Here is a 26,900-nt window from a genome sequence, read left to right on the forward strand (position 1 = left end):
AAGTCCCTCTAAACAAATTCATAGAGTGATATAATGCAGAGAATGTACTCTGACAACAATGCAACAATCTAGAAATCAATAAAATTTAACTAAAGAATCTCTTATAGTTTTAGGTTTTACATTTGTATATATGATATATTTTGAGTTATTTTTTCTATATAGTGTGACATATGGATCAAAATTCTTTTTTAATATGGATGTCTAATTGCTGAGGAACCATTTTGTTTAAAGACTATCTTTATCCACTGAATATGCAACTTATCTTTTTTGTCTTTGTTAAGAATCAATTGAAAAAAATATATATATATATACACACACACACATAGGTCTCTTTCTGGATTCTCTATTCTGTTCCATTAACCTACTTGTCTATCTTAATACCAATAGAACATTCTGTTGATTACTGTATATGATGGTTAATTTCATGTTTCAGCTTTACTGGACTAAGGGATGACCAAATAGCTGGTGAAACATTATTTCTGAATGTGTCTGTGAGAGCGTTTCCAAAAGACATTAGCAACTGAATCAATAGACTGAGTAGAGAATATCCACCCTCACCCATGCAGGTAGGCATCAGCCAATCTGTTAAAGGCCCGAGTAGAACAGAAAGGTGGAGGAAAGGTAAATTCTCTTGAGCAAGGACGTCCATTTTCTCCTGCCTGCGGATGACAGAGCTCTTGGTTCTCAGGCCTTGGGTCTCTGTACTTACACCAGCTGCACTCCCCACCTCCCCAGGCCTTCATACTGAGACTTACACCATTGACTCCCCTGGTCCTCATGCCTTCAGACTCAGACTGAGTTATACCACCAGCTTTTCTTCTCCTGCTTGCAGATGCCCATTGTAGGACTTCTTGCCTTTAGCCTGTATGAGCCATTTCTTATAACAAATTTCCATATATTTATATATATCTATATGTCTCCTATTAGTTCTGTTTCTCTGGAGAACCCTAGTATACCATAGTTTTACAATCTTTAAGCCAGGTAGGGTAAGCCTCCCAAATTAGTTCTTCTTTTTCAAAGTTGTTTTAGCTATTACAAGTCCATATGAATTTTAGAATCAGCTTGTTAATTTTATAAAATACTTACAGTAATTTTGCTTGGGAGACTATTGAATCTGTAGATGAATTTGGGGGAGAACTGACATCTTAACAAAACTGAGTCTTCTGCTCCATGTACATGCAATATCTCTCCGTTTATTTAGTTCTTTAACTTATGCAGCAATTTAATAGGTTTCAGTTTGTTGGTCTTGTACATTTTTGGTCAGATTTATTCCTAAGTATTTAACATACTTGATGCTACCGTAAATTGTAATTTTAAAATTTCATTTTCTAAAATCTAAAAATACAGTTGATTTAAAAATCGTGACCTACTATTATGCAACCTTGTTAAATTCATTTATTAGTTCTAAAAGTTTATATACATATGTATATAAGTTCTGTTGTATTTTCTGCATAGACAATCTTCTGCAAATAAACAAAATCTTACTTCTTCCTTTCCAGTCTGGATGGCTTTTTTTTTTTTTTCTTAATTGTATAAAGTGTTGAAAAGAAGTGGTGAGATCAGCCATCTTTGCCAAATTTCTGACCTTAAGGAAAAAGCATTTGATTTTTCACCATTGAGTGTGATGTTAGCTGTAGGATTTTTGTAGATGTCATTTTATCTGGTTGAAGGAATTCCCTTGTCCTAGATTGCTGAGAGGGTTTTTGTTTTTTTCCCAATCAGAAATGGAAGTTGGATTTTGGCAAGTGATTTTCTGCATCTACTGAGATGATTATATGTATTTTTAATTTTTTACTCTGTTAATATGTGAATTACATTGATTGATTTTCAAATGGTAAGGCAAACTTGCATTTCTGGGATAAGCCCCACTTGGCCATGATGTATTATCCCTTTTATATATCATTGGATTTGATTTTTAAAATTTTCATTTAGAATTTTTGCGTATATGTTTACTATTGATATTGGTCTGTAGTGTTTTTTTTTTTCCTTATAATGTCTTTGCCTGTTTTTGGTATCAGAGTAATGCTGGCCACATAGAGTGAGTTGGAAAGTATTTTCTCCTCTTCAATTTTTGGAAAAATTTTGTGTAGAATTGACATTATTCTTTTTTTCTTGTATGTTCTGTAGAATTCAGGAAAAACTGGAAGCAATTTAAATGTGGATCAATAGGTGTAAACATAACCATATTTTAAAATACTATTAAACAATTAAATTAACTGTTAATACATGAAACAACATGGATTAATCTAAAAATTATTATTCTAAGTGAAAAAAGTCAGACAAAAAGAGTACATACTGCATGAGAACATTGCATAAAATACTATGAATTGCAAACTAATCTACAGTGACAGAAATAACATAAGTCATGACTGGAAATGGGCAAGGAGGGGCAGGAGATAAGGATTACAAAGGGGCATGCCAAAACTTTTGAAGGTGATATCTATGTTCATTATAATGATTGTGATGATTTTTTCTTGAGTGCGTGTTTATGTATTATATTTTTAAAATTTTATTGTACATTAAATATGTGCAGTTTATTATATGTCAATTATTCTTCAATAGAGCTAAAAATTAAATACATAAAAATACTGTAAAGAAAGTAAAAAGTAAAACTATAAGTGGAGAGAAGATAATTGCCACATATTCAGATTACAGAGGATTAGGATTCAGTAAATATGAAGAGCCCCTAAAAATCAATAAGAAAAAGGCTAACAATGCAATATAAAAGTGGGTTAAAGTAATGAATGGAAATTTCACGTAGGAGGATGCATAAGTGGCTCTCAAACATATGAAATTATTCAATTTATTTGGTATGAAAATTAAAAGCATTTTCCAGATTGATTAAAATTGAAAAGTTAGATGAAATAAGTATATATAAGGATGTGGAACAATAGGAATTGGATATAAATCAGTACAACCACTTTTGAAAACAGTTTTCTGTTACCCAGGAAAATTTAACATGCTTAAATTCTACAAGCCCCGCAGTTCCACTATGAGCTATATACCTAAATAAATTGTCAAATGTGTGTTTATAAGCAAGAATAAGAAACATTGTTCAAAAAATTATAGAAGCAGTTGAAATATCCATTAACTGCATAATGGGTATATAATTTATGGTATATTCACACAACAGTATGAACAGACTCTTGAACAACACAGGTTTGAACTGCATGGGTACACTTATATGTGGATTTTTTTCAACAGTATATACTGCAGTACTACATTGTCTGAAGTTGGTTGAATCTGTGTATGCAAAACCACAGATACTGAGGAAGTGCTTTATGGAGAGCTGACTATAAGTAATACACAGATTTTCCACTATATGGATGGTTTGTGCCCCTAAGCCATATGTTGTTCAAGGGTTAACAGTGTTCCTAAGAGATTACAAACATGTAAAATGAATGAATTATAGTACATACATCAACATGATTATATCTCAAAAAAATGTTGAGTGAAAGAAGCAAGTTACAGAAGAATTCTTATGAATTCTTAAGGCAGGCAAAACTAAAAACTGTATTTTAAGAGCTATATACTTAGGTAGCAAAATAAGAACAAGAACAGAAAGCCCCACAATAACTATAAAGGGAAGCAAGAGAATCATTAATTCAGGGTACTGCTTATCTTTGGATGGGGAAAATGAATGAGAGGGTCTCAGGATGCATCTGAGGTATGGTAATATTCTGTTTCTGGTCTGGATATGGATACATGGATTTTGGTTTATTATTATTACTATTATTATTGAATTTGCACTTTGTATTTTACACACTATTTGTTAGATATGATCTCTTTAACAGTTGAAGAATATTTAATAGAAGAGATGGGAGAAAGAGGGGAGACGGGGTTAAGAGACTGGTTATAATACCAACCAGGGTTCTTGGCCTTCCCCAATCAATAGAAATTGACTAGAGGACAGACAAGAAATTCAGGCAAAGCTTTACTGGGGTCTCTGCAGCAGCAGGGGGTAGTGAGAACAAGTAATAGGTTGCCTTGCTTGCTTGCTCGCTCCCTGAGGTGGGGCAAGCTTGTTCCTTATATGTGGTGAGGGTAGGGGTGGGTCCAGGGGTCAGGCTGGAGGGGTGGCTTAGGTGGTTGGCCCACCCCTTTGTGGTGTTGAGTTCAGGGGGCATGCGCAATACCCCGGTTTTGCTCCCCCCACCCAGTTTTTGCTCCCAGCTCTTCAGAAGTGACAGCTGGGCCTTTTTGGTCTTTTTGTATCTTTTGTCCAGAATTTGCCCTAACTGCGCATGCACGTAGTTATTTTTAGTCCCTTATAGTTTCTTTGTATTTTGTTGTTCAAGGAGAGGTTTGTCGCGTGTAAGCATTGCAGCACTGCAGCAAGGGGTCCCAGGTCCCATCCTGTCTCAATTATAAGACTAATGAAGTTATTTACACAAAAGAAATCTGAAGACCTGATGTTCTGTATTATCTGGAAGTTGGGGTGGTAGGTAGCTTGGATAATTATTTGGCATTAAATGAGTTTATGTAAGTGTTTTGCACAGTATAGGGCCCAAAGTAAGACTCAATAATTGTTAGTTTTCTATCTTCAACCCTTTTCTCACTGATTCCCCATATTGTATACACGTATAAATAGATAGCAAAGAATGAGTACACTAGATAAATTTTCAGTACCAATACTAGAAGTTCAGTACTATCCTAAGTATTCTCAAGGGTGTTGAACAACCTGTGTTAGGACTGTTAATCTAGGGCAGTTAAGACTTTGAATGCAACACAGTAGGGTAGGGTAGTGGTTCTCAAACCTAAGTACGCATAAGTCTCACACTTAAACACATCAGGATTACACATACACACACACACACACACACACACACAAGGATTACACTTTGTTAAGAAGTAGACTAATTAGAACCCACACAAATGATTCATATTTAATAGGCTTGGATTGGGTCCAGAAATCTGCATTTTTAAAACAAGCACTCCCCAGTCATAGTAATGCAGATGGTCTGGACCAGACTTTTAGAAATGCTGAGTTTACTGATTAAAGTTCTGGGATGAGACCAATCTGGATTCAAATGAAGTACATCTAGTTCTTCATTTCCTAGGTGTAAAATCTTGGGCCAGTTACTTTATCTCTCTATGTCTTGTGTTCATCTCGTGAAATGGGAATATAATAGTTTCTACTTCATGGGATTGCTATGTGAATTACATGACGTAATGTATTTTCAGGGTTTAGTGCAGAGCCTGGTACATAGAGAACCTTCTATACTTTTTAGTTACAATTACAAATGTCGTCGTTGTTGGTGGTGGTGGTGGTGATGGTGGTTGTGTAGCCCATCCAGCTACTTAATTCTCTACAAAACATTGATTCAAATCCACTACATGGATTGTAGTATCCAAAGCCCTCCTTATAATATTGTACAGACTTCACATTGGCTTATGTTTTCATGGACTTGTCTGGCTTCGATTTCTTGCCTCTGAGGAATTTTTGTTCTTTGCTCTACAATAGCTTATGGCTATTCACTTTTCCACCATAATTTAAAGTCAAAGGCAAAATTTTCCTTTGTACTTTATCATTTCCTTCAGAGCAACCACAAATACAAAGCTATTTCATGTAGCAGAAATTTAGTTTAAGATCTGGGGACTACCTTAAGTGCTACATAGGAAACAACTTAAGAGTCACGTTAGAGCTTTTAGCTGCCATTGTCTGCACCATTCCATATAAAAACCCCAGTCTCCTGACATCTTGCTAATTCTTCCTTTCCTATCTCTCCTCTTCACTCCCTTCCTCCTGGATTACTCTGGAATTTTGAATTCTCCCTTAATTAGACTGAGCAATTCACTTTCCCTAGCCACTCATAAACTTGCATAATTATTCTTTAAAAAAAAATAGCACCCTTTATTTAGCAAGAGTCAACATTTCTTAGAGAGTAATTGTGGTTATAAGTAGTACACAGTATAAGCTAAAACATTTGGAAGTGAATATTGAGAAGGGTGGTTGCCAGATTTAAAGTAATAAATAAATAGATAAATAAATAAAAATCACCTTAATTTCCAACCATGGTTCTGCCACATTTCACAGATGTTATTTAAATAACCCCTTAAACTTCCAGATCAGAGAAACTAAGTTTTATTTAAACTTCATTCTCTTTAATTAGACACTCAATAGTTATTTAACAGAATAATTTAGAAGGCAATTAAACTTCCTTTTCCTTCTTTATCCTGTTTCCAGGAAATCAGTGTTTCCAAATAATGACTTTCAGTGGTAAGAATTTCTAACACCTCTGTGTGAAGTGCAATGAACACTGGCTAGAATCTAGAGCCTGGGTTTCCGTCTTGACCATTTAGCAAATTATTTAACCTAACTCTCTGTTTACTCTATTTTTAAAATGGTGTGGGGTGTCAATTTTCTATTGCTGCTATAACAAATTACCATAAACTTAGTGGCTTAAAACAACACAAAATTATTATCTCACAGTTCAATAAGTCAGAAATCTGACCTGGGTCTCACTGGGCTCAAGATGTCAGCAGGGCTGGATTCCTTTCTGGAGATTCCAGGAGAGAATCTGTTCCCTTGCTCTTTCTAACTTCTATTGGCTGCCCACATGCCTTGACTTTTGGCTCCCTTCCTCCGTCTTTAAAGTCAGCAATGGCACTGAGTCCTTATAACATCATTCTGACTTCTTCCCTCTTCCACTTTTTACCTTTGTGACCGCATTGGGCCCACAGGGATAGTCCAGGATAATGAGTTTTAGTGGAAGAATTTTTTCCAGCTAATTAGCAACCTTAATTCCATCTGCAACCTTAATTTCCCTTTGTCATTCGAGGTGACATATTCAGATTCTGGGAATTAGGACATGGACATTTCTGGGAAGGGCATTATTCTGCCTACCATATCAGGAAACAAAATATTTCTGGTATATTTAAACAAAAAAAATCTATGATTTTATGATAAAGTCCAGCACATTTTTTGGAGGAGAGAAAGGGTAGTCCATTATAACTCCATTGAGGGGAAATATTTGTCTTTACGAACACTGTTTAATAAATCCTCTGCAGGGGACACTGTTGTCTTATTGAGTGCTCAGCTTCTATTCCACTTGTTTTGGTTCTGGGAAATTTCTGCTTCCCCACTGATGAGTTCCATGGGACTGCTAATCAGTTGCCTTGTTCTGAGGAAGAAGCAGAAACTTAACCCAAGGTAGCAACCGAATTCGCTCCTTAGAAACTAAATTGTGGGAAAGGAACAAGACTGAAAACAGTATATTTTTTGTTGTTGTTCCGTTGGCTATTTCAGGGGAAAATGTCAAGCAGCAACTACTATTTGATTCTGTGGGGCTGCCTGTTTCTTGAGTGTTCCAAGCCTGGTTCTTTAGCTTTCTTTTCCTTCCTACAAGCAACTGCATATTCTTTCAATAAATTTGTTTGCTTACATTAGTTAGATTTCTAGTATGCAGAAAGTCGATTTCTAGTATGCAGTCAATCAAATTGATAGCCCACTTTCTTTCTTCACTTGTGTGACTGCATTTCCTGGTTCTCTTTCAGCTTGTCTGTCCACTCCAGGCTCCTACCACACCAGGATTCTTTTAGCATTCCTCTTTCTTCTTTTTCTATAACTGCCCATTCCTAGCTGCCTTTTTCTGCCCTTTATATTTTCCCTCTATGAGATTTCATTCAGAGCTGTGGCTTTGACTCTCATTTTTACACTGAATTTACGACTCCTGCATTGATCTAATGCTACATTTGCCCGCTATTCGTTATCCCCATATAGATGGTACACGACCAACTCAGACTCAGTATGACCCGAATCACACATCTCTCATTAATTTAAAAACTAGTTTCCTCTCCTTCATTCCTGATGTCTGTTATCCAGTCACCCAGGATGGAAGATTGACTGAGAGTTTTAACTCTTTCTTCTTTTCACTGTATTGAGCATCTGTTGTTTTGTCTACTCTATATGACAATTTCTTCTAGAAAATTGCACTTCTCTCATTCTATGTCAATCATGGTACCCTGCCTCCTTTCTTCACAGGAATGGTCATGTGATCTATACAGAACAAATATGTATAATATATTTATAATAGATCAATATTGGGAAAGAGAAGGCATTGTTCTTTAAGCTGCTAAGCTGGGAGAATGTAAACCTGTCATGTGGAGACAGCCTATTTAGCAGAATACACTCAATATATAAATAGAATAGGATGAATAAGTGGAGTACATAGCCTTGAACCTAAGCCTAAAACTATGTCCAATCTAGACTTTCCAGTTCTTTGACCCAATAAATTTTGCTGACTTTTTCTTAAGGTAGTTTGAATTGGGCTTCTATCATTTGTATTATGCTAAAGAGCCCTAATATTGGGTTGGCCAAAAAGTGTCTTCGGTTTTTAAATAAAAATAAAAGGAACATTTTTCCTTTTCACCAAGAACTTTATGGAACAACGTATTCACACTTTTGTTCCACTACCTTTTGCCATTTTTCAGGCAGCTTCAAAATTTCATCTTCCCAAAACTTTTTATCTTTTTGAGAAAAGAACTCTTCCAGGTGCCTTTTACAGTCTTGCAGGTAATTGAAATTTTTTTGCATTAAGAGAATTTTGTAAAGATCTAAATAAATGGAAATCCGAAGGTGCAAAATCTGGTGAATATGGCAGATGAATCAGAACTTCCCAGACAAACTGTAACAGTTTTTGCCTGGTCAACAAAGAAACATGTGGTCTTTTGGTATCCTGATGGAAGAGTATGTGTTTTCTGTTGACTAATTCTGTACGCTTTTCATCAAGTGCGGCTTTCAGTTGATCTAATTGGAAGCAATACTTGGTGGAATTAATCGTTTGTTTTTCCGAAAGGAGCTCATCATAGAGGACTCCCTTCCAATCCCACCATATACATAACATCACCTTCTTTGGACGAAGACCAGCCTGTGGTGTCGTTGGTGGTGGTTCATTTCGCTTGCCCTACAATCTCTTCCGTTGCACATTATTGTACAGTATCCACTTTTCATGGCCCGTCACAATTTGTTTTTGAAACGGAACATTTTCATTACGTTTAAGTAGAGAATCGTATGTGGAAATACGGTCAAGAAGGGTTTTTTTGCTTAACTTAACGTGGAACCCAAACATCAAAGTGATTCACATAACCAAGCTGGTGCAAATGATTTTCAGCGCTTGATTTGGATATTTTGAGTATGTCGGCTATCTCCCACGTGGTATAATGTAGATTGTTCTCAGTTAATGTCTTGATTCGATCACTATCAACTTCAACTGGTCTACCCAGTTGAGCATCGTCCAGAGAGAGATCTCCAGCACGAAACTTCGCAAACCACTTTTGACATGTTCGATTAGTCACAGCACCTCCTCCATACACTGCACAAGTCTTTTTTTTTGCATCTCAGTTGCATTTTTACCTTTTTTGAAATAATAAAGCAGAATATGCTGAAAATCTTGTTTTTTTTCTTCCATCTTCAATATTAAAATGGCTATACAAAAATTCACCAGTTTTGATGAGTCTTTTTTTAAATGCATGCTGATATGACAGCTGTCACATACAATCTAACAAAATTATTTTGAATGAAGTTAAAGACAACTAAGTGCTACTAGAGCCATCTTATGGAAAAAAACGAATGAAGCTTTTGGCCAAACCAATAGTTTTTTAATCCTGTTACTCTTACATTCAAATGTCTCACATGCATCCTTTCTTTTCTCTTCCACTGCTGCTACACCACTCAATGATTTCATGTCATTCTTCTATTACAACTGCTACCTTACAAGTCTGCTTGCTGACAGTCTATTGATCATCTAATATATCCAACACACTGCTATCAAAGTTAGCTTACTAATAAAATGTGGATTATATCACTCCTTTCTTTAAATATCTTCAGAGTTTATTGCATAGTGAACGAAGTCCACATTTCTTAAAAGGCATGTAAGGTTTCCCCAAATGAGCATGATCTTAGTCTGAAACTACAATTCATTCACTTATGAATAAGCACCTACTTTTTTTCAGACATCACTCTGGATACAGTAGATATAGTGATGACAAAGTAGCTTATATTCCAGTGGGAAGGTTGCAACTCTTACAACTCCTTCCACAGCATCTTTTGATCTAAGGACAGTCATACAAACCCCTGCTCTGAGTTTGCTGTTCTTAGTTTTCAATGATTTCCCCCACTTGTTTAAGAACAAAATCCAATGCTAAATTCTCTATGTGGTTGACCATTTAACAACACTTTTCTTATGTTTCCTCAGTGATTTATTTACATTATAGTACAAAGTTAATGAGTCTTGCTTTACATAATTGCTTACTTGCTTAAGCAGTTGCTTAACTGCTTAATGTGTCTTTCTTGCCTTAAACAAAAACTTCTTGAGGGCAGGGCACAGATTTTATTCACCTTTGTAGCCCATCATGCTTTGCATATAGTAAGGACTCATTAAATTTGCTGTAATCATATTTGTTGAATGATTGTTATTGAAACATAAATGCAAGAAAACATAGAATGTTATTGGATTATTGTACCTATTATACAACAAGTTATCCTAGGTGCTTTTCATAGGTGATTTAATTTAATCCATATAACTTCACACTTTAGGAAACTAAGGCAAAGGGGAATAAAGTAATTTATGTGAAGGTCTCAGATAGCGGCTGTACCAAAAGATGTACTCGGATTTTTCTGACTACAAAGCTCAAACCTTTTCTACTTTACTACATACCACTCTGGTTTGTCGCTATCAATAATATGAATATAGTTTTAATTTAGTGGGCCAGATTCACCTTGGTCACAGATGGGCTTCAGTTGTAAAAGCTGAGATTTCATGAAAGTTCATGCCCCATCTGTTTGGTGATTTCATAAAGAAGAAAAAGTTTTGTAAATTTGAGTGTTATTTTTTGATCGAGTTACTCTCTAAAAATGCATAGTGCCGAACTGAAAGAGCAGAAATTTAGTCATAGTTTTGACAAAACACACTGGTAAAATCAGAATATCCCAAACATATACTTTTCTGAGTGTATTACATATTAAGAAAGGAAAAAAAGTTGTTGGTTTTGTTCTCCCCTCCAGGTTTTCTCTTTTTTCCTTAACGTTTTCAGTTTGCATTCTAGTCCCTATCCAAGAGATAAGCTATAACTCCACTCTGGTACAAGTTCATTTTTGTTGACTTTGAGCAGGTTACTTAACCACAGTCAACTATTTTAGTCACCTCATCTGTAAGGGAATACCCAAAAAGGTGAATATCAAACTTCAGATAATAAATTTGTTTATGAACAAAGGGATTAGGATTATGCTCAACTGGAAAACTTTGCACTGTACTAGAATGATTTGAACAATTATCATATTTGTAATTTATTAACTATAAAATTACTTCCTCACTTTGGAAGTACTATTCTGCCCTTTGATACTTAATGTGGTATCATTAGGTTCAGGACATATAATACTGTATAATAATGAAATATTAGACTGTGTGGATTACTAGTTATCATTCAAAATAATCATAATTTTATGATGGTTAAATAAATTCTCATTTGCACTTACTTGATGTAAAATACAATATAAAAACAAAATGACCTGGTCATATTTTCCAACGATTATCTATTTCAGTTTACCTGTCCTGGTGATTGTAAAGGAAAAACAAGTATTTTCGATATACATTGTTTTTGAGGGTGTTTACTTTTTAAAAGGACTTGGAAATCTAGTTGATAGTATAAGTAAAAACTACAAAATAAATAGGAATAACAATTTACTAATTTTTTCCCACTTTCTCACTCCTTTCTGAAAAGGTGACTCTAGGAAGAATACAGGGCCTAGACTCTTTGTTCCTAAGGCTCAGTTTTCTCATCTGCAAAATGTGGATAATAAAACCTAATCTTAATGAGATTGAGATTACACTTGTTTCACACATTAATGGTATATAACCTACTGCTCTGTCACTTACCATTTGAGTGAACTTGGCCCAGTTACTTCACTTTTTGAACTTTTTTCTCATTTGTAAAGTGTGGCTAATATAATCTGTCTTGCTCATGTAGGTTTGTTGTGGGATCAGATAAAAAATGGCATGTGAAAGTGTTTTCATAAAGTACTAGAAAATGTAAGGATAATTATTTCCAAAGCAACTACCACTGGTCCAATTTTCCCTGCTACATAGTGCTGTATGTTCTTAGATAAAATATTATACAGAAGGGAACTCAAAGTCTTTTCTCCGTATCACTTCCTTTTTTCTGCATCTGCTTTCCTAGGGAAACAAGATTTAGTTCTACCTTTGTGCTTGTCCAGGTTATAGAAAAGGCATTAGTGGCAAAGGATAGCAGTTGCCCCATTCTAGCTCCAGTTATTCAAGAATAACTGTACAGTTAATGAAATTTCTGCCCTTTCTAGGTGTAAATAAACAATTCTTGAAACATAGTCTTTTAGATGCTATATAAACAATGGATTCCTAAAGAGAACTCTTCTCTAATAATGAAAAAGCAACTTGTATATAATTACAACTAGATGATTGTGAATGTTTACTAATTGAAGACGATTCATGAAACTATACTCTTGAAGTATAGTCTTCCTTGAATCAGAGCAGCAGTGTAAGTTAATATAAAAAACCAGAAATAATAGTATACGGAAAAAAACCCAAGATATTTCCAATTGTTGATGATCTTTTTCTTTCTTAACAATTAATTTAATTTCTTAAACAATGAATGATAAAGTTAAATTGAGAGAGAAAGGGAGAAATTTGTAAAGCTGAATTTTTTGTTTATTAACTTTCTAGGATGTAGTTATAATGTATCTTAACTCTGTAATCCCTGTCAACTGTCTCTTCTGCAAATTAATCATTTACAAAACAGATGGCTACCCTCTTGTTAGAGAGCTAGAATTCAAAATTATGTTAAGGATAGGGACCAATTATGCATATAACCACTCTTTTATTAAAGCTGGTCTCTAAAAAGGAATGTATTTTAAAACTTACCCCAATGAGGGCAGTATGAGTCTTCCAGGATTCTAGAAAGATTCTATCCAGAATAAAGTATATAAAAAAGTTGTTTTTAACTTGGTATATGGCTTAATGCTATTTATTGAACTTCCTATGTATGTAGGGCAAAATATCGCATCCACCACACAAAACTAAATGTGATTGGAAGGATGTGACATTGTTGCAACATTGTTGCATGCTGACACAATACCTCACAGCTAGTTTAAATCCTTCCTTCTCTACAATTTTTATATTACTTGGATTTAATGGAAACCCAGAAAACAATAATGAACTTCCCCAAGAAATAAACTCATTATGCATCCATCTTTTCAAGTCAAGGTAATTTTAAATGGAGAGAAAGCTATTTACCATAACATCTACATAACATTATGGACAAAAAGTCAGACTTTAGAGCCCAACTACCTAGGTTCAAATCCTGCTTCAAAGAGATAATAGCTGTGTAATCTAGGGTAAATTGCTTAACTTCTCTGTGCCTCAGTTTGTTCATAAGTGAAATAATGATAGTAAAACTCCATATCTCATAGGGTTCTTGAGGATCAAATGAGTTGCTACCTGCATGGTAGTACTTGGAATACAGTATACATGATATAAACCTTTGTTAAATTAATTTAACAGAAATAGTAATAAGAAACAGCAGGAAGAACTTACTGAGAAACGTCTACAGTTACCACGTTACCACTCTGTTTTTGTCAGTAATGAAAGCTATTTCAGAAAAAAATTCTGAGGGATTTCCTCTGCTTACTTTCAAGTCATCAAGTATCCATTAAATACCTGCTGTGCCTGGTGTCCTGGGGACACAAAATAAATTTAGTCGTCTCTGCCCCTTGGGAAGTTACAGTCTTTCTACACTAAATTTAGAATAAATGCTCACGGCGCAAAATTCAAAGAAACATGCAACAAAAAACACTAGAGTGCCGCAAAAAATTAACCTGGTAAGTAAAACTATTCACAAATTCAAGATGTATATTAAGAAAAACGCAGTTACCAATTGGGAATGCATTTATTTTAACATCTACACAGAGAGCTGCTAACTACAATGATTCACATCAACAGACATTGTGTAGAAATAGTAATACTTTCCTTTCTCTCTGGGGTATTTGACAAAACTTGAGAGCGATCCCGCAAAACCACAGCGAATGAAAACTGCACTGGGAACATTAAAGGGCTTGTGACTGGTGCCTAAGAACCAGGAGGACAACGTGGTGGGCTCGGTGAACACCCGGATCTGTGAGGCAAAGACAGGCTCGGAACCACGATCAGGATTAGGGACGAGCTTGTTCCCGCGGCTGATACCGACCAGTCCGCAAAGCCCAGTGGCGCGAACCAGGGGGCTCCCTTCGCGTGCGATCTCCAGGGCGTGGGGGACGCCAGGCTGCGAGACGACGGGTTCCTCAAAGCTAACGGTCCCCACGCCGCCTCCCAGATCTCGAGGATGGGCATCCGAGAGCAAGTCCGGGCCACCACGTCCCGGCTCGGTGGGCCGCTGAGGTGCCAGCCGGGGTTACCCGAGTCCGCTGCCCTCGGCTCGGCCCCCCTCAGCCCGCCGCCCTTGTACCCGGCCGGCACGTCACTTCCGGCGCGCGCGCCCGCTGGTGAAGAGGGACAGGGTCGGGGCCCCGGCGCGCGGCTGCCGGGGGGCGCGCAGGGGGGGCGGGGCGGGGGAAGGGGGAGTGTCTGCCCGCCGCAGCCGCCGCCGCCGCCGCCGCCACCGTTGCTGCCGCTGCTATCGCTGCTGCCGCCGGGGCTGAGGAGTTTGCTGAAGCCTTGGCCTCAGAACCGGCCCAGTCGTCCCGCCCGCACTCCGGGCGCCAGCGCCGAGAGCACTGACCGCTCTGACCGGTGCAGAAGCAGGAGTTGCCTCAGCCTGTGGGGCGGCGGGGACGGCCCCGGCTCCCCTTCCCCTCCCTGACCCCTTCCTTTCATCGTCTCAGTCATGGGGAACGCGGCGACCGCCAAGAAAGGCAGCGAGGTGGAGAGCGGTGAGTCAAGGGCTGGGTCTGGGGGCCCGCCGGGCGGGCCGGAACGGGGCACCGAGCGCCCCTCCGGGTCGGAGCCCGGAGGCCGCTGACAAGGTCCAGGCCTCGCAGCGGCCGCCGGGAGCCACTCGAGGGGACCCTGGGGACCCGCTGCCTTCCTCTTCCACCCCCTCCCCCCAGCTCCGGCGAGAGGGCTGAGCGCCGAGGGCCGGATGGAGAGGGCAAGGGAGGAGAGCGGTCCCCGCAATTCCGTCTTTCACTAGAGCGCGGGGCGGGGGGGGGTCTCCTATGCTTAGATACTTCCCCAAATATGGTCCGGATAAAGAAGTCTCTTCGACCATCCCAGCCCTCGCTCCCCACCCCCCCCCCCAAAACGCGGGCCCCCTCTTTGGGAGCCACAGGTAGTGTTGTGAGCAGAGTTGGCTCTTTTCCCTCCATCACTTGGGTCCATCCCAATCTTATCATCAGGTGAGGGGCTGCGGGTCTGGTCCTCCGCAGGTGAGGTTAATCCTAAGTGGGCAACTACGTTTTAGAGAGCCTCCATCTCTTCAGTTTAGGAGTGGAAAATATAATAAGAGTAAACAAAAACTTTTCCCACTAGAGAAAAAAAGCAAGGCAGGTTTGCCTTTTCTTGAGACATGAAAGAATTTGCTACAATGTCTGTAAAATTTAAAGGTCACTCTGAATTGAAGTGCTTCCAGAATATGGTGGATTTCTTCTGAGAGCTGAAAGTGCAGGCACTCTACACTTTACACCAAACAGTAAAGAGTCATGAATTTCTGTATGGCTATATGGCTTTATTTATTTATTTATCTATCAATCAATCCGTCAGTCAATCTGGATGGTTTTTGCCTTTGCCAGGTTCAACTCAGATTTGATAATTCAGGATGAACAGAAAACAAATAGTATTCGTTGTGTGACCGGGAGTAAATGACATCTCAGCACTTGAGGGAATGCCTGATGAATTTATTCCAGTTTGTGTAAATAGTATCTTTTAATGCTTCTATGTTTTTACTATGTTTTAGGTTAATTTCATAATTTAGCATGAAGGAAATAGCTTTTTTCGGTATCAGTAAAGCAGAATCGATTGGGAAAGATCTAGTCATTCGTTTTGTTTAATGTGAATAGTTAGATCAGATTATGTGGTTTGTGTTTCACCAGTAAAGTTGTGGTGTTAATTTTCAGGAACTCCAGAAAAGTTTAATGTCTTTCATATGTGATACGGAGATTTTAAAAAGCCAATATAGAGATAGAATTTTCGTGTTGCTTTTTTCTTTAATTGCACAAATGTAGTAACTAACTGTACAAAAAGTATTAAAAATGCAGAAAGTAAAGAATTACTTGTGCCTTTCATCATTTTCCTTTTTAATTTAAAGCTAAAGGTAAAACATGTGCTAATTGTATTACAAAGAGTGTGCTTGGTAATGGAATCATATCAGTGATTTTTATTAACAAGTGCTGGCCTGTACAGTGTTTATATTTTTAACAGTGATAGTAGACTCTTTTGTGATCTATATATTTCCATCTTTAAGTTACCAAACTAATTCTCCCCTAGACATATTAATTTGAAGCTTGTAGCTATGGGATAATCTTGGAATATTTACAGGAAACAGAAAGGAAACTTTAGATGTTTATCAAAATATCTTGAAATGATTCCTGTGAATAAATTCTTTCCTAAGCTTTAACTGTTAGTGATAGCCTAGTTCTTAAGTATGTTAGCCAGCTTTTTATATAAGTTTATTTATGGAAATTGAAGGTCATTATAGTAGTTTGAATAAATGTTGTGAAGTGATAAAAGAAAATAGCAAGCTATGTCTCATTGGGACAATCATTGCAAGTGTCACATGTTGATCAGTTTGTAATTTCATTTGGAGCAATGTTATCAGGTGCATGTTGCTGCTGTTCTATTGTGGTGAACAAAGAAATTTTATCAATATATCTTAAAACTTAATGAAAGAACAACTTTTACCATTATATACCTAACTGTTCTGTATAGTTTTTAAAAATTACTTTTGAAAATATATGCCTTTCAAAATTTGAATGTAGTTATTTAAACTTCAGCTGATACATAAAAGCATAAACTTATAGAAATATAAGTGATTGTAGAGATCAGCCTGTGTAATCATTCCATTTCAAAGCCAAAAAGTGCCTGACCTCTGAATAAGCTGGAGCTGAGATCATGCTATTCGTGATATCAGAGTAAGGAATAGAATCTGATGCCCTGACTCCATACTGTATCACTAAATAATCAATTAATACGAATATTTTCAAAATGCCTACAAAGTGTATTAGTTTCATATGGAGACTCTGTAAGTAAAAGCTCAAGAAATTTTACTATCTAGTGTGAGAGAGAAAATGTACATGTAAAAGTTAACTGAAAAGCAAAATATGACAAGTGCTAACATTATGGAAAATGAACTTAAAACTCTGAAAACTACCAATAGGAAAATGTTTGATTTGAAATGATGATATAAAAATATCAGGCCAGTTAGGATTTGAGGTTTGGCCCATGCCTCATACAGGTGACTCTGGAGCTTAGTTCTAAAAATATTCCAGAAGAATGAAGCTGGGCATAAAAATATTTGAGAACGGTCTTAGTTAGCTTTGACCATCTGGTGCTTATGTTGTACTCTATTGAAATCTATCCCCCTACACTTAGAATAAAACATTTTCTGGAGTAAGACTTGAAAGCCGGGGAGATTTCATTTTCATCTCCACAGTTTCTGGAGATCACATTAAGTTGGGTACCTATTATTCTACTGTAGTGAACCAGGAAATTGTATTGATATGTCTTAAAACTTAATGAAAGAGCAACTGTTACTTTTACATACCTGTTCTGTGTATTTTTAAAAAATTACTCTAGTAAAAAATATGTGTCTCAAAATCTGACTGTAGTTATTTAAACTTCAGCTAATATGCAGAAGTATAAATTTTAGAAAAATAAGTGAGCATACAATTCTCTGAGAAATTTTAAACTTGTCATTCAAAATTGTTTTGCTTATCCTGTCTCCCACTTTTTACTTTACTCACAGTCCCCAACATAAAAACAGATGCCACCTATTTTAGCCTAGGAGGGGTTTTTTTGTTTGTTTATTTCATTAAAAACAAACAAACAAACATTAGATTTCCTCTACCCCCCACCACATGTTGCTTGGGGTCTTTATGTTACACTCTTAGCGCCAAGGTGTTGAGACCTATGGGTAAAGTGTTGATAGAGATTTGGATGCAGATTCTCCCATGACTGCAAGTGGTAGAGCCACCTGTAAGCCAGTGTTCATATAATGATTTTTGAATGTCTTCCAGAGTCTCTCTGTCTTAAGAAATTTTGAAGGTGAATGGAAGTTAAAGAAAGTCACCAGTAGACTAGTTTCAACCAAAATGCAAGTTTCATAAAAACTAGCATTTTTTTAAAGGCTTACTATGTGCCAGGTTCTCTAAGTACTTTGCATGCATAATTTCACTTAATCTTTTCAACTGTATGATATAGTTTAGTTATTTCTCCATTTTATAGATGAGAAAAAGGAGGCTCAGAGAGCTTAAATGACTTGTCTAAGGTTGCACAGCTAGTAAGTCAAGGAGTAACGTTTGAACTTAGGCAGGTTAACCCCGGAACCTGAAATCCTAACCACTGTGCAAACAGTCTCTGCATCCATTGGAAAATCTGATTCTAAGATACACAGAATAGCTTTTACTTCATTTTAATCAGTTTATTATTATAGACAATTTTGGTGGTTTTCAATAGTGTCTTTATTTGGATATAGTAGATATCTTAAATGAAAGAGTTTATTTTTCCTTGTACTGTCTTCTAGATTCAATTTCTGTAAATTGAGGATGAAGGATTAAATTACCTTGAAAGTCTTTTCAGATTCAATATGGTATAATTTCAAATTAAGCCATAGAAAATTAATTTTGTATACTTAAAGCCTTCATTAATATTTGTGTTTAATTCTTTTTTTCTCATTTGTAAATGTATACTTCCCCTTTCTGTGAAATAGCCAATTGAAAAGTTACTTTTGAACTTATATTGCCATTTTAAAAGTATTTGGAAATTTGCATTTTACCATGGTTTACAATAGCACTACCCAATCAAACTTGCTGCTGTGATGGAAATGTTTCTATCTATATTGTCTCATGTGGTAGCCACTAGCTACATGCAGCTATTGAGCACTTGAAATGTAACCTGGGCAACTGAGAAACTGAATTTTTAACCTACATGTGGCAGTTAGTGTTTGGTATATTGGACACCACACGTTTAGAGCATAGCTGTCTTTACATGTAATAAAAACGCCAACCCATCTTTCCATCATCTTGGTAATTTGTGGATCCTCACAAGTTTGTATAGATGAACAAAATGCTGTATTTGTCTTTTCTCATATTAGAAATTAACTTATTTCTTCAGTATTTCCTCTGAATAAGCATTTATAAACCTAGTGAACAGGTTATTATAGCTTAGTAATTTGTGTATAATCTGTAAGGTTAGGTACAAAGTTAATTTCCTTATTGGACTCTACTACAATTAGAATTTATTAGTTTTTAATACTGAATCCCAGTGAATACATTTTTATTGAAAATTTTTATAGATTTAAATGTTGATTAGGAACAAGTTCAGTGATCTCATATCTTTAAACTTTTCAATTATATTTTTTTTAAAAGAAAATCAGCAACAGATATTTATTCTATTTTAATAGACTGACAGAAGAATTTTGGAGTAGTCTTCCTTAGGTTAAAAAATAAAGAAAAAAAAGTCAAAATAAACAGCCACACTATTTGGATGATAAATACATATTATCTCATACAGTTCCATGATTCTGTGATTCATTTTGTGCAGATCATCTACTGTGTAAAATTACCCTCCTGTTCAGGAACCATTTTTCCCATTCTCTTGGTCAGTGTCCTCTACTTAGGATATAAACAGATTGTTGCTTTTTATTGCCAGCAGCAGGATAATTAGAGGCATGAAAGCCAGTTTAGAAAAGTAAGCCATGGCTGAGTGGCAGAAGCAGCAGATGAAAAGATACTAGGTAAGCCAGCATAGCTATTAAGATTCTTTCAGATAGTAAGGAGTTGACCATAAGTCATTTTGATATTCCATTAAATTAATAAATAATTAGTTTAATTTATAAAATTGTCTATATATCTATGTGATAATATATGTTAGTAGACATATGTGTCCACATTTCCTCAAGGGAATAAATCTTAGGTTTTTAACAGAAAAAACTATGTTAAATAGGAAAATGTGGAACTTATAGGAGGTAAATATACCTAGGTCAGTACCATATTATTTTGAGTATTTTATCTTAATTTAAAAAATATTCCTCAAGAGTCCCTGTATTGTTCTTTTCTTTGTTCATTTGTTCATTCATTCATTCTACATATTGAGTTCCTAATATGTGACAGACTTTATGCAAGTCTATGGGAATAAAGGTTGAATAGGATACAGTATCTGCTCCAGAGTACCTGTGTTTCAGAAGGGGGGGACAGACATGTCAACAACTTAATGAAAAACAACAACAAAAAAAACTGTTACAAATGCTTTTGTAAAAGTTCACTGGGGGAACCAATAGAAAGTATGGTCATTTCCACAGAGGTGGGGGGAGGTGAAGTTCAAAAAAGACTGCAAAGAGGAGGTGAGCCCTGAGTTGAACATTGAAAATCATAGATGTTCAACAGCAGGATCACAGGAGGAAGTATGTTCTGAGTAGAGAGAGCACACAGAGTGAGTAAAGATACAGAGGGGTGAAACAGCATGACATATTCAGGGAAGAAAGTAAGTTGTCCATTATGACTAAATGATAGAGGATGGGGTTCGTGGTAGGGAAGAGGGGAGATTGTACAATGAAAGATGAGACTGAAGAAATGGACAGAGACCATGAAAAGAGTTTGAATTTTATCCCATGGACATTAGGGAGCTACTGTGAAATAAGAGAAAGATATGATAAAATTTGGGTTTTAGAGAGATTACTTTGGTGGTAATGTGAAGATGTCACCATGGAACAAGTGAAGTGTTTGGAGGCAGGAAGATCAATTAGAAGACCCCCCCTCTCAAGTGAGGGACTTTGAGGGTCTGAATCAAGGTGGTAGAGGTAGGGATACAAGAACGATCTGAAATGTGAGAAATTTGGAAACTAAAAATAAGCAGACTGTACTGTACTGATTGCATGTTGGTAATGAAGAAAAGGAGGAATTGGGAATAACTCCCAAGTGTTTAGCTTCTCTGTCTTGGTGGCTGGGTTGTTATGCCAGTAATGGAGTTAGGAAATGGATATAAGGGGAGGAACAGATTTGGGGGTGCATATTGAACTCAGGGTGCTTATGGCATTTCTGAAAAATGATTTCTGATTGGTTGTTTTATGTGTGGATTGTCTATAATTCTCCCAGCTGTGGGGGAAAGAATGACCTTGAATGGTCAAAGGATCTTTTCCAAATTTCATCCTCATTTTGCTCCCCTTTTAAAGCCAGCTGTTTAGAAGCTATAAAACTATATATGACATCTGACATGACTTCTATAAATTAAGAACTATAGCCACTAAAAGTTTAGCTTCTTTGTTTTGAAAAAAGTAAAAGCCAAAGCACTGATGAGAACAGCATAACTTTTAAAGAAACAAAATAATTTAAAGTCAGATAAAATGTTACTTTTATGATTAAAGTAAGCATCCTATAAGCTGTTGAGTTTTGTAGAGTCATGTGGAATAGTGGAAAAAACATGTAAAATATAGTACCAACATATATTGTACTAAGTAAATATCAATATTCTTCCCTTAGCGTTCTTTAAAATTGATATTAAAAAGTTAAAGTGTGACTTAATAGTAAGAATATGAACTTAGAATAAGAAAAATCTAAATTCTGTTTTCTAATTCTTTCCATTAGTTTGCTTTAGACAAGTGTTTTAATACCTCCAAGCTGTACTATAAAATTGAGAAGGATGAATTTGATAAAGAGGCTGTGGCCTTTTCCAGCTTTATAATTCAATGATTCTCATATATTTATTAAAAGAAAGAAGGTATATTTAAAAAGTAGCAAGACGGGAATAAATTATAGAAGAGTCTTACAGAATTATGTGTGTAGAGAAATGGCAAATGATCCTCAGTGTGAGCAAATACAAGGTAATTTATTTAGGGGAACTTTTTGATCTGTACTTAAAGAACGATAGCCTCTGAGTTTTGGCCTAAGAAACAAATTTTGGAATCACTGTATTGATCTTTGAAGATATTTTCATGTTCTGCTGTAGGTAAAGGGACCATTTAAATGTTGGTCATCAAGGGAGTGTATTAGAAACAAAACATAAAACAGTCTACTCTTAGTGTAAAATCCTTAACATATTATGTGTAGTTATGATGTTTTGTTTATAGCAGAACTGGAGAAAGTTAAGATCAGGGCAGCTAATAGGAGTAAGAGAATTGAAGGTCTATTGTATGAGGATAAACTTAAAACAAAAAAACAAAACCCAGAACTCTTCATTCTAGAAAGATTAGGGCTACACGATTGAAGTGTATAAACCAAATAGTATAGACAGAGAAAATCTGGGATTGTTCACCTGAATTTAAAACACTACAACTCATGGGCTATTCCTCAAAACTTATAAAAGCTAGTTGTAGAGCAAATAAAAGGAAGTACAGTGAAACCTTTGTAAACTTGGCTTAGAGAATAAATATATTTAACTGATTAGTTTAAAGGTAAAAACATTTGTGCTTACAAATTCAGCTAGTATTTTTATCAACTTAAAAACTGCTGGAAAGTGTTGATGCTTTTTTACTCTTTTTATAGGTTTTGTAACCCTTTCAGCCCCTTACAGCTTCAAAAAGACTCATCAGTATTAGTAGACCTCTTTCTTGCTAATATTGAGGTTTACTACCATAATGCAAATACCAAATTATTTCCCCTGATATGGAGGTATAGCTTAAAAGTTGCTTAAATAGATATAGAGGTATAACTTAACTTGCTTAAATAAAGATGGGAGGTATAGCTTAAATTTTTATATTTCAATCCATTATAATTCATCTATTCATTTTTTTTAATTTCTGGGGGGGGGCGTGTAGGAGATACAGAGTTGTCTTCATGTAGCTCATAGTCTAGTGGAAGCTTTAGATAAGTAAATGCATAATCATGAGAATTTTGTAGGAAGTATATTATAGAGTATTTCCTGTAGTAACAATTTGGTTTTTCACTTTTTGGTTATAATATAAGTTAGATTCAGTAATGTTCTGTATCTATGTGGATAATTTTCTGAATCAAATTTGGGAATACTTGGGACTTCCCCAGTGGTCCAGTGGTTAAGACTCTGCGCTTCCACTGCAGGGAGCACGGGTTTGATCCCTGGTCAGGGAACTAAGATCCCACATACTGCGTGGCGTGGCCAGAAAAAAAAAAAGGGACTCGTTTAAAGAGAGAAATGAACTAATTGACAATTCACAATGAAGGATAATTCAGTAGCACATTTGACATTAGGGCTGCCTTATAAAATCCAATGTAAATGCCATATCTTTAGCTGATTTGCTGTTACAGGTATAAAGTCCCAGGCTTTATGGCTGTGGTTTAAGGTTGTATTCCCTGTTGCCTACTATTCATATAATGTTAACTTTTCAATGACTTCTCAAATTTTTGTTTTCTAGTAAAACAACTGTTGAATCTAAACCTATGAGTCCTTGGCAAATCTGTATTCTCCATCTGGACTTTGACTCAGAAAATTAAAGATACTGTCTTGAGATCTCATTATTTTAAGGTTCTACTTAATGAGTATTCAATTTCCACTTATTCAAGTAGAAGACCATATAGCATCAGCAGACCGTTGTGGTATGTGAGCCACAAAATTGAAAGAAAGTGTTTATACAGATATTACTTAGCTTCTTTTCTAAGAGCCGGTTCTGCTAATTTAGCTCCTCCAATCCTAGCTCAGCTAGGATCCTGTCCTAGCTCAGCTCCCTAGATGTATAGAAGCCATGAAAGGTTAAACTGGGGAAGAATATGAATCCCTCTTTAGGCTGTAGTCTTGAGGTTATTAAATAAGCTATAGTTCAACTGATAGAATGACGCAGAGACAGAATAGTCATTTGTTTGTCATTCATTCAATCCTTTAGTTATTCTCAATCAGTACTTAGTAAGTGCCTACCTTGTACCAGGCATTGTGCTAGTCCATAAATGCAAATATGAGAATAAATGTAAGACTTAGTTCCTATCCTTAAGCTGGGAGACAGATACATTCAGATAATTATGATAAAAATGTACAATGATACACAGGTGCCTGGGATTGATACTAGGGTGAAAATACAACATAGGAGTTTATATGGGAATAAGTATAGAATTTCTGAGATCATCTTGGGAAATAGACTGTAACTGACTGAAATAGAAATTGGTTTTGAGTCCATTTTGGAGATGTTTACATCTGTAACTCTAGCACTTATACTAACATTGATTTCTCAGCTGTTTCTCCTACTACACATTGTGATATGTAAGGGCAGAGACAATATCTACCTTGTTTAGGTAGATATCCCCCAAACACAGTTCCCAGCTCATAGTGGAAGCTGAAACTATGGATAATTAAATGGATAAAAAAACTCAAGCTTCTTTTAGAAATGTTTACCCTCCCCCCTCCCCAGTTAGCAGGTACTTTCTCTGTAATATATTGACTGTTTGGGCCTAGTAGTTGATTTATTTGATAAGAGGGTACCTCTTTCCCTCTCTTCTTATTAGCACATAGTAATTTATTCAACATTTGTATGTCAAAATTATATCACTTTTAATTGGTAGGGAGAGATTGGTCTCAGGCTTCAGTTAGGAAGACATTAGGTTAGGAAAAACTGTTATGCTCCCAACCTCTTAAAAAAAACCCTCCTCATTTGAGGCCTGAATGTTTGTGTATCCCCCAGATTCATATGTTCAATCCTGACTCCCAAGTTGATGATATTTGAAGGTGGGATCTTTGGGAGGTGGTTATGTCATGAGGGCAGAGCCTCATGAATGGGATTATAAAAAAGGCTGAGAGAGCTCCCTTGCCCGCTCCGCTGTGAGGTTAACAGTGAGAATACGGCTGCCAATGAGGAAGTGGGCTGGTACCAGACACCAAATCTGCCGGCACCAGATCTTGAATTTCCAGCCTTCAAAACTATTAGAAATAAATTTCTTTTATTTATAGGCCACCCAGTCTATGGTATTTTGTTATAGCAGCCCAAACAGACCAAGACAAGACCTATACCATTCAGCTGTATCACCATGTTCCTCGTCTATGTTGCTGTCATTTACCAATCGCTGGCTCACTTACTTTCATTCATCAAAAACTTTGGGTCACAAAGTTTCTCTATACTGTAAGCCCTGTATTCATCCTTGATGGCTTTAACTTCTACGTGATGACTCATCCATTACCATTGCATCTCAATTCCCTGACCACATTATCCATATCCCCTTCTCTTCACTTCAGTTCAGATAGCCAGTCTCACCAGCAACCTTGTCATACTCATTAACTGCACAAGAATCACTATTGTAGGCATGTCATTCTCTGATTACAATGTCCTCTCCTTATTGTTTGCTTTTTAAATATTCCCATTATGATCATTCTTCATTAGAACCTCTTGCTTCTTCATTTTTTCTTAACCAGTTTAGATTACGTGGTCCCTGAAATCCTTTGCACTTTTCTCTTTTTATCACATTCTTCCTTACAGAAGTCCAGTTGATAAACTTAACTTCCGCTTTCTTAGTGCTTTCAGCCAGGAGCTAAGCACTGCTGGAGAAAGCCACATGGAAGGGGCACTATAAATTCAACCTCAAATGGGCTGTCAACATGACTTGACAGTTGTACCGCATTTCTCTGATTAACTCTGTTTCGCATTCATTACGATTTCTATTTCATTCTCTTCTTTACCCTTATGAAGTCCCCATTATGTCTCTCATTCTAAGCAATGATCTTGCCTCGTATTTCACAAAGAAAATAAAAGGTATCAGACAAGAACCCCTTCAACTTCTTATATCAAACATCCAGATATCCTATATTTTAACTTTATCTTGTTATTCTATTATAATAGAGGAGTTGTCTATTCCATTTATCTATTGTTAAATCACATCTCTCATTTAGTGGCTTAAAGCAATGACAACATTTATTTTGCTTAGGAAAGTGCACTTTGGGCGGAGTTCTACAAGGACATCTCATCTCTGTTTGACAACAACTAGCTCAGCTCAAAGGTTGGGGCCTAGAATCGCTTAAAGACTTGCTCATTCACATGTCTCCTTGTTGTGCTGGCTGTAGGTGGTTGGAACCTTAGCTGGGATTTTCAGCTGGAATATCTACAGGTGGCCTTTAAATGTGGCTTGGGCTTTCTTATAACATGGTGGTTGAGTTCCAAGGGAGAGGGAGAAGAGCCAGGTGGAAGCTGTATCCCCTTTTATGACCTAGCCTTAGAAGTCAAGCAATGTCACTTCTTCTGCATTCTGTTCATTAGAAGTGAGTCACTGAGATGAGTCCATATTTGAAGAAGGTGTATTAGATTCCACCCTTTGATGGAAGGATTTCAAAGAATTTTTGACATATTTTAAAAACCCACCACATCACACATCTTTCTCTGCAAGGCCAATCCCTCTACCATTACTCTGGATCCCATCCTCTCTTGCTTTCCCAGGAACCTTATGCAATTGTGTATTCTTTTTTTATATTCAACCTGTCTTCTCATTTGTTTTAACAATGTGCACCCCTTTTTCTTTAACTGTCTGTTTTGCTTTTTGACTACATTTTCTTCCCTTTTTCATCTCTCACCTACTAAAGTAAACTAGCCTATGACTTACTGTACACGTGGCCATTTCAGTTGCCTTTGGTCGCTAAGCAGGTAATTAAAATCTGTGTTGGATAAAACCTGAAGCCAGGATTAAAAAAAAAAAAGAAAGTGTTCTTTTTTTCCTCTTCTTGCTGTATTATAGCTACTTACAGTCATGACGCAGAGAATGTAACCTACACTTAATGCAGTTCAGCTTTTAGAATACAACACGTTTGAAAACTTGGTCTGCCTGTAAGTAAATCAGTATG

The 26,900-nt window shown here is 36.5% G+C and overlaps 1 protein-coding gene across 3 annotated transcripts in view; it reads left to right on the plus strand.

The window, feature by feature from the left end:
* Positions 1–14,565: 14,565 nt before the first annotated feature.
* PRKACB (protein kinase cAMP-activated catalytic subunit beta) overlaps positions 14,566–26,900 on the plus strand; it is a 149,414-nt gene continuing 137,079 nt past the window's right edge. For all 3 annotated transcript variants that reach the window (XM_057555141.1, XM_057555128.1, XM_057555137.1), the window contains exon 1: positions 14,566–14,899. Coding sequence is in view for 2 of the 3 variants with exons in the window: in XM_057555128.1 (XP_057411111.1) it covers positions 14,854–14,899 (46 nt within the window). In the remaining variant the exon portion in view is untranslated. The remainder of the gene's footprint in view (positions 14,900–26,900) is intronic.

The sequence above is a fragment of the Balaenoptera acutorostrata genome, chromosome 1 (assembly GCF_949987535.1).
Source record: "Balaenoptera acutorostrata chromosome 1, mBalAcu1.1, whole genome shotgun sequence".
NCBI classification, from domain to species: domain Eukaryota; kingdom Metazoa; phylum Chordata; class Mammalia; order Artiodactyla; family Balaenopteridae; genus Balaenoptera; species Balaenoptera acutorostrata.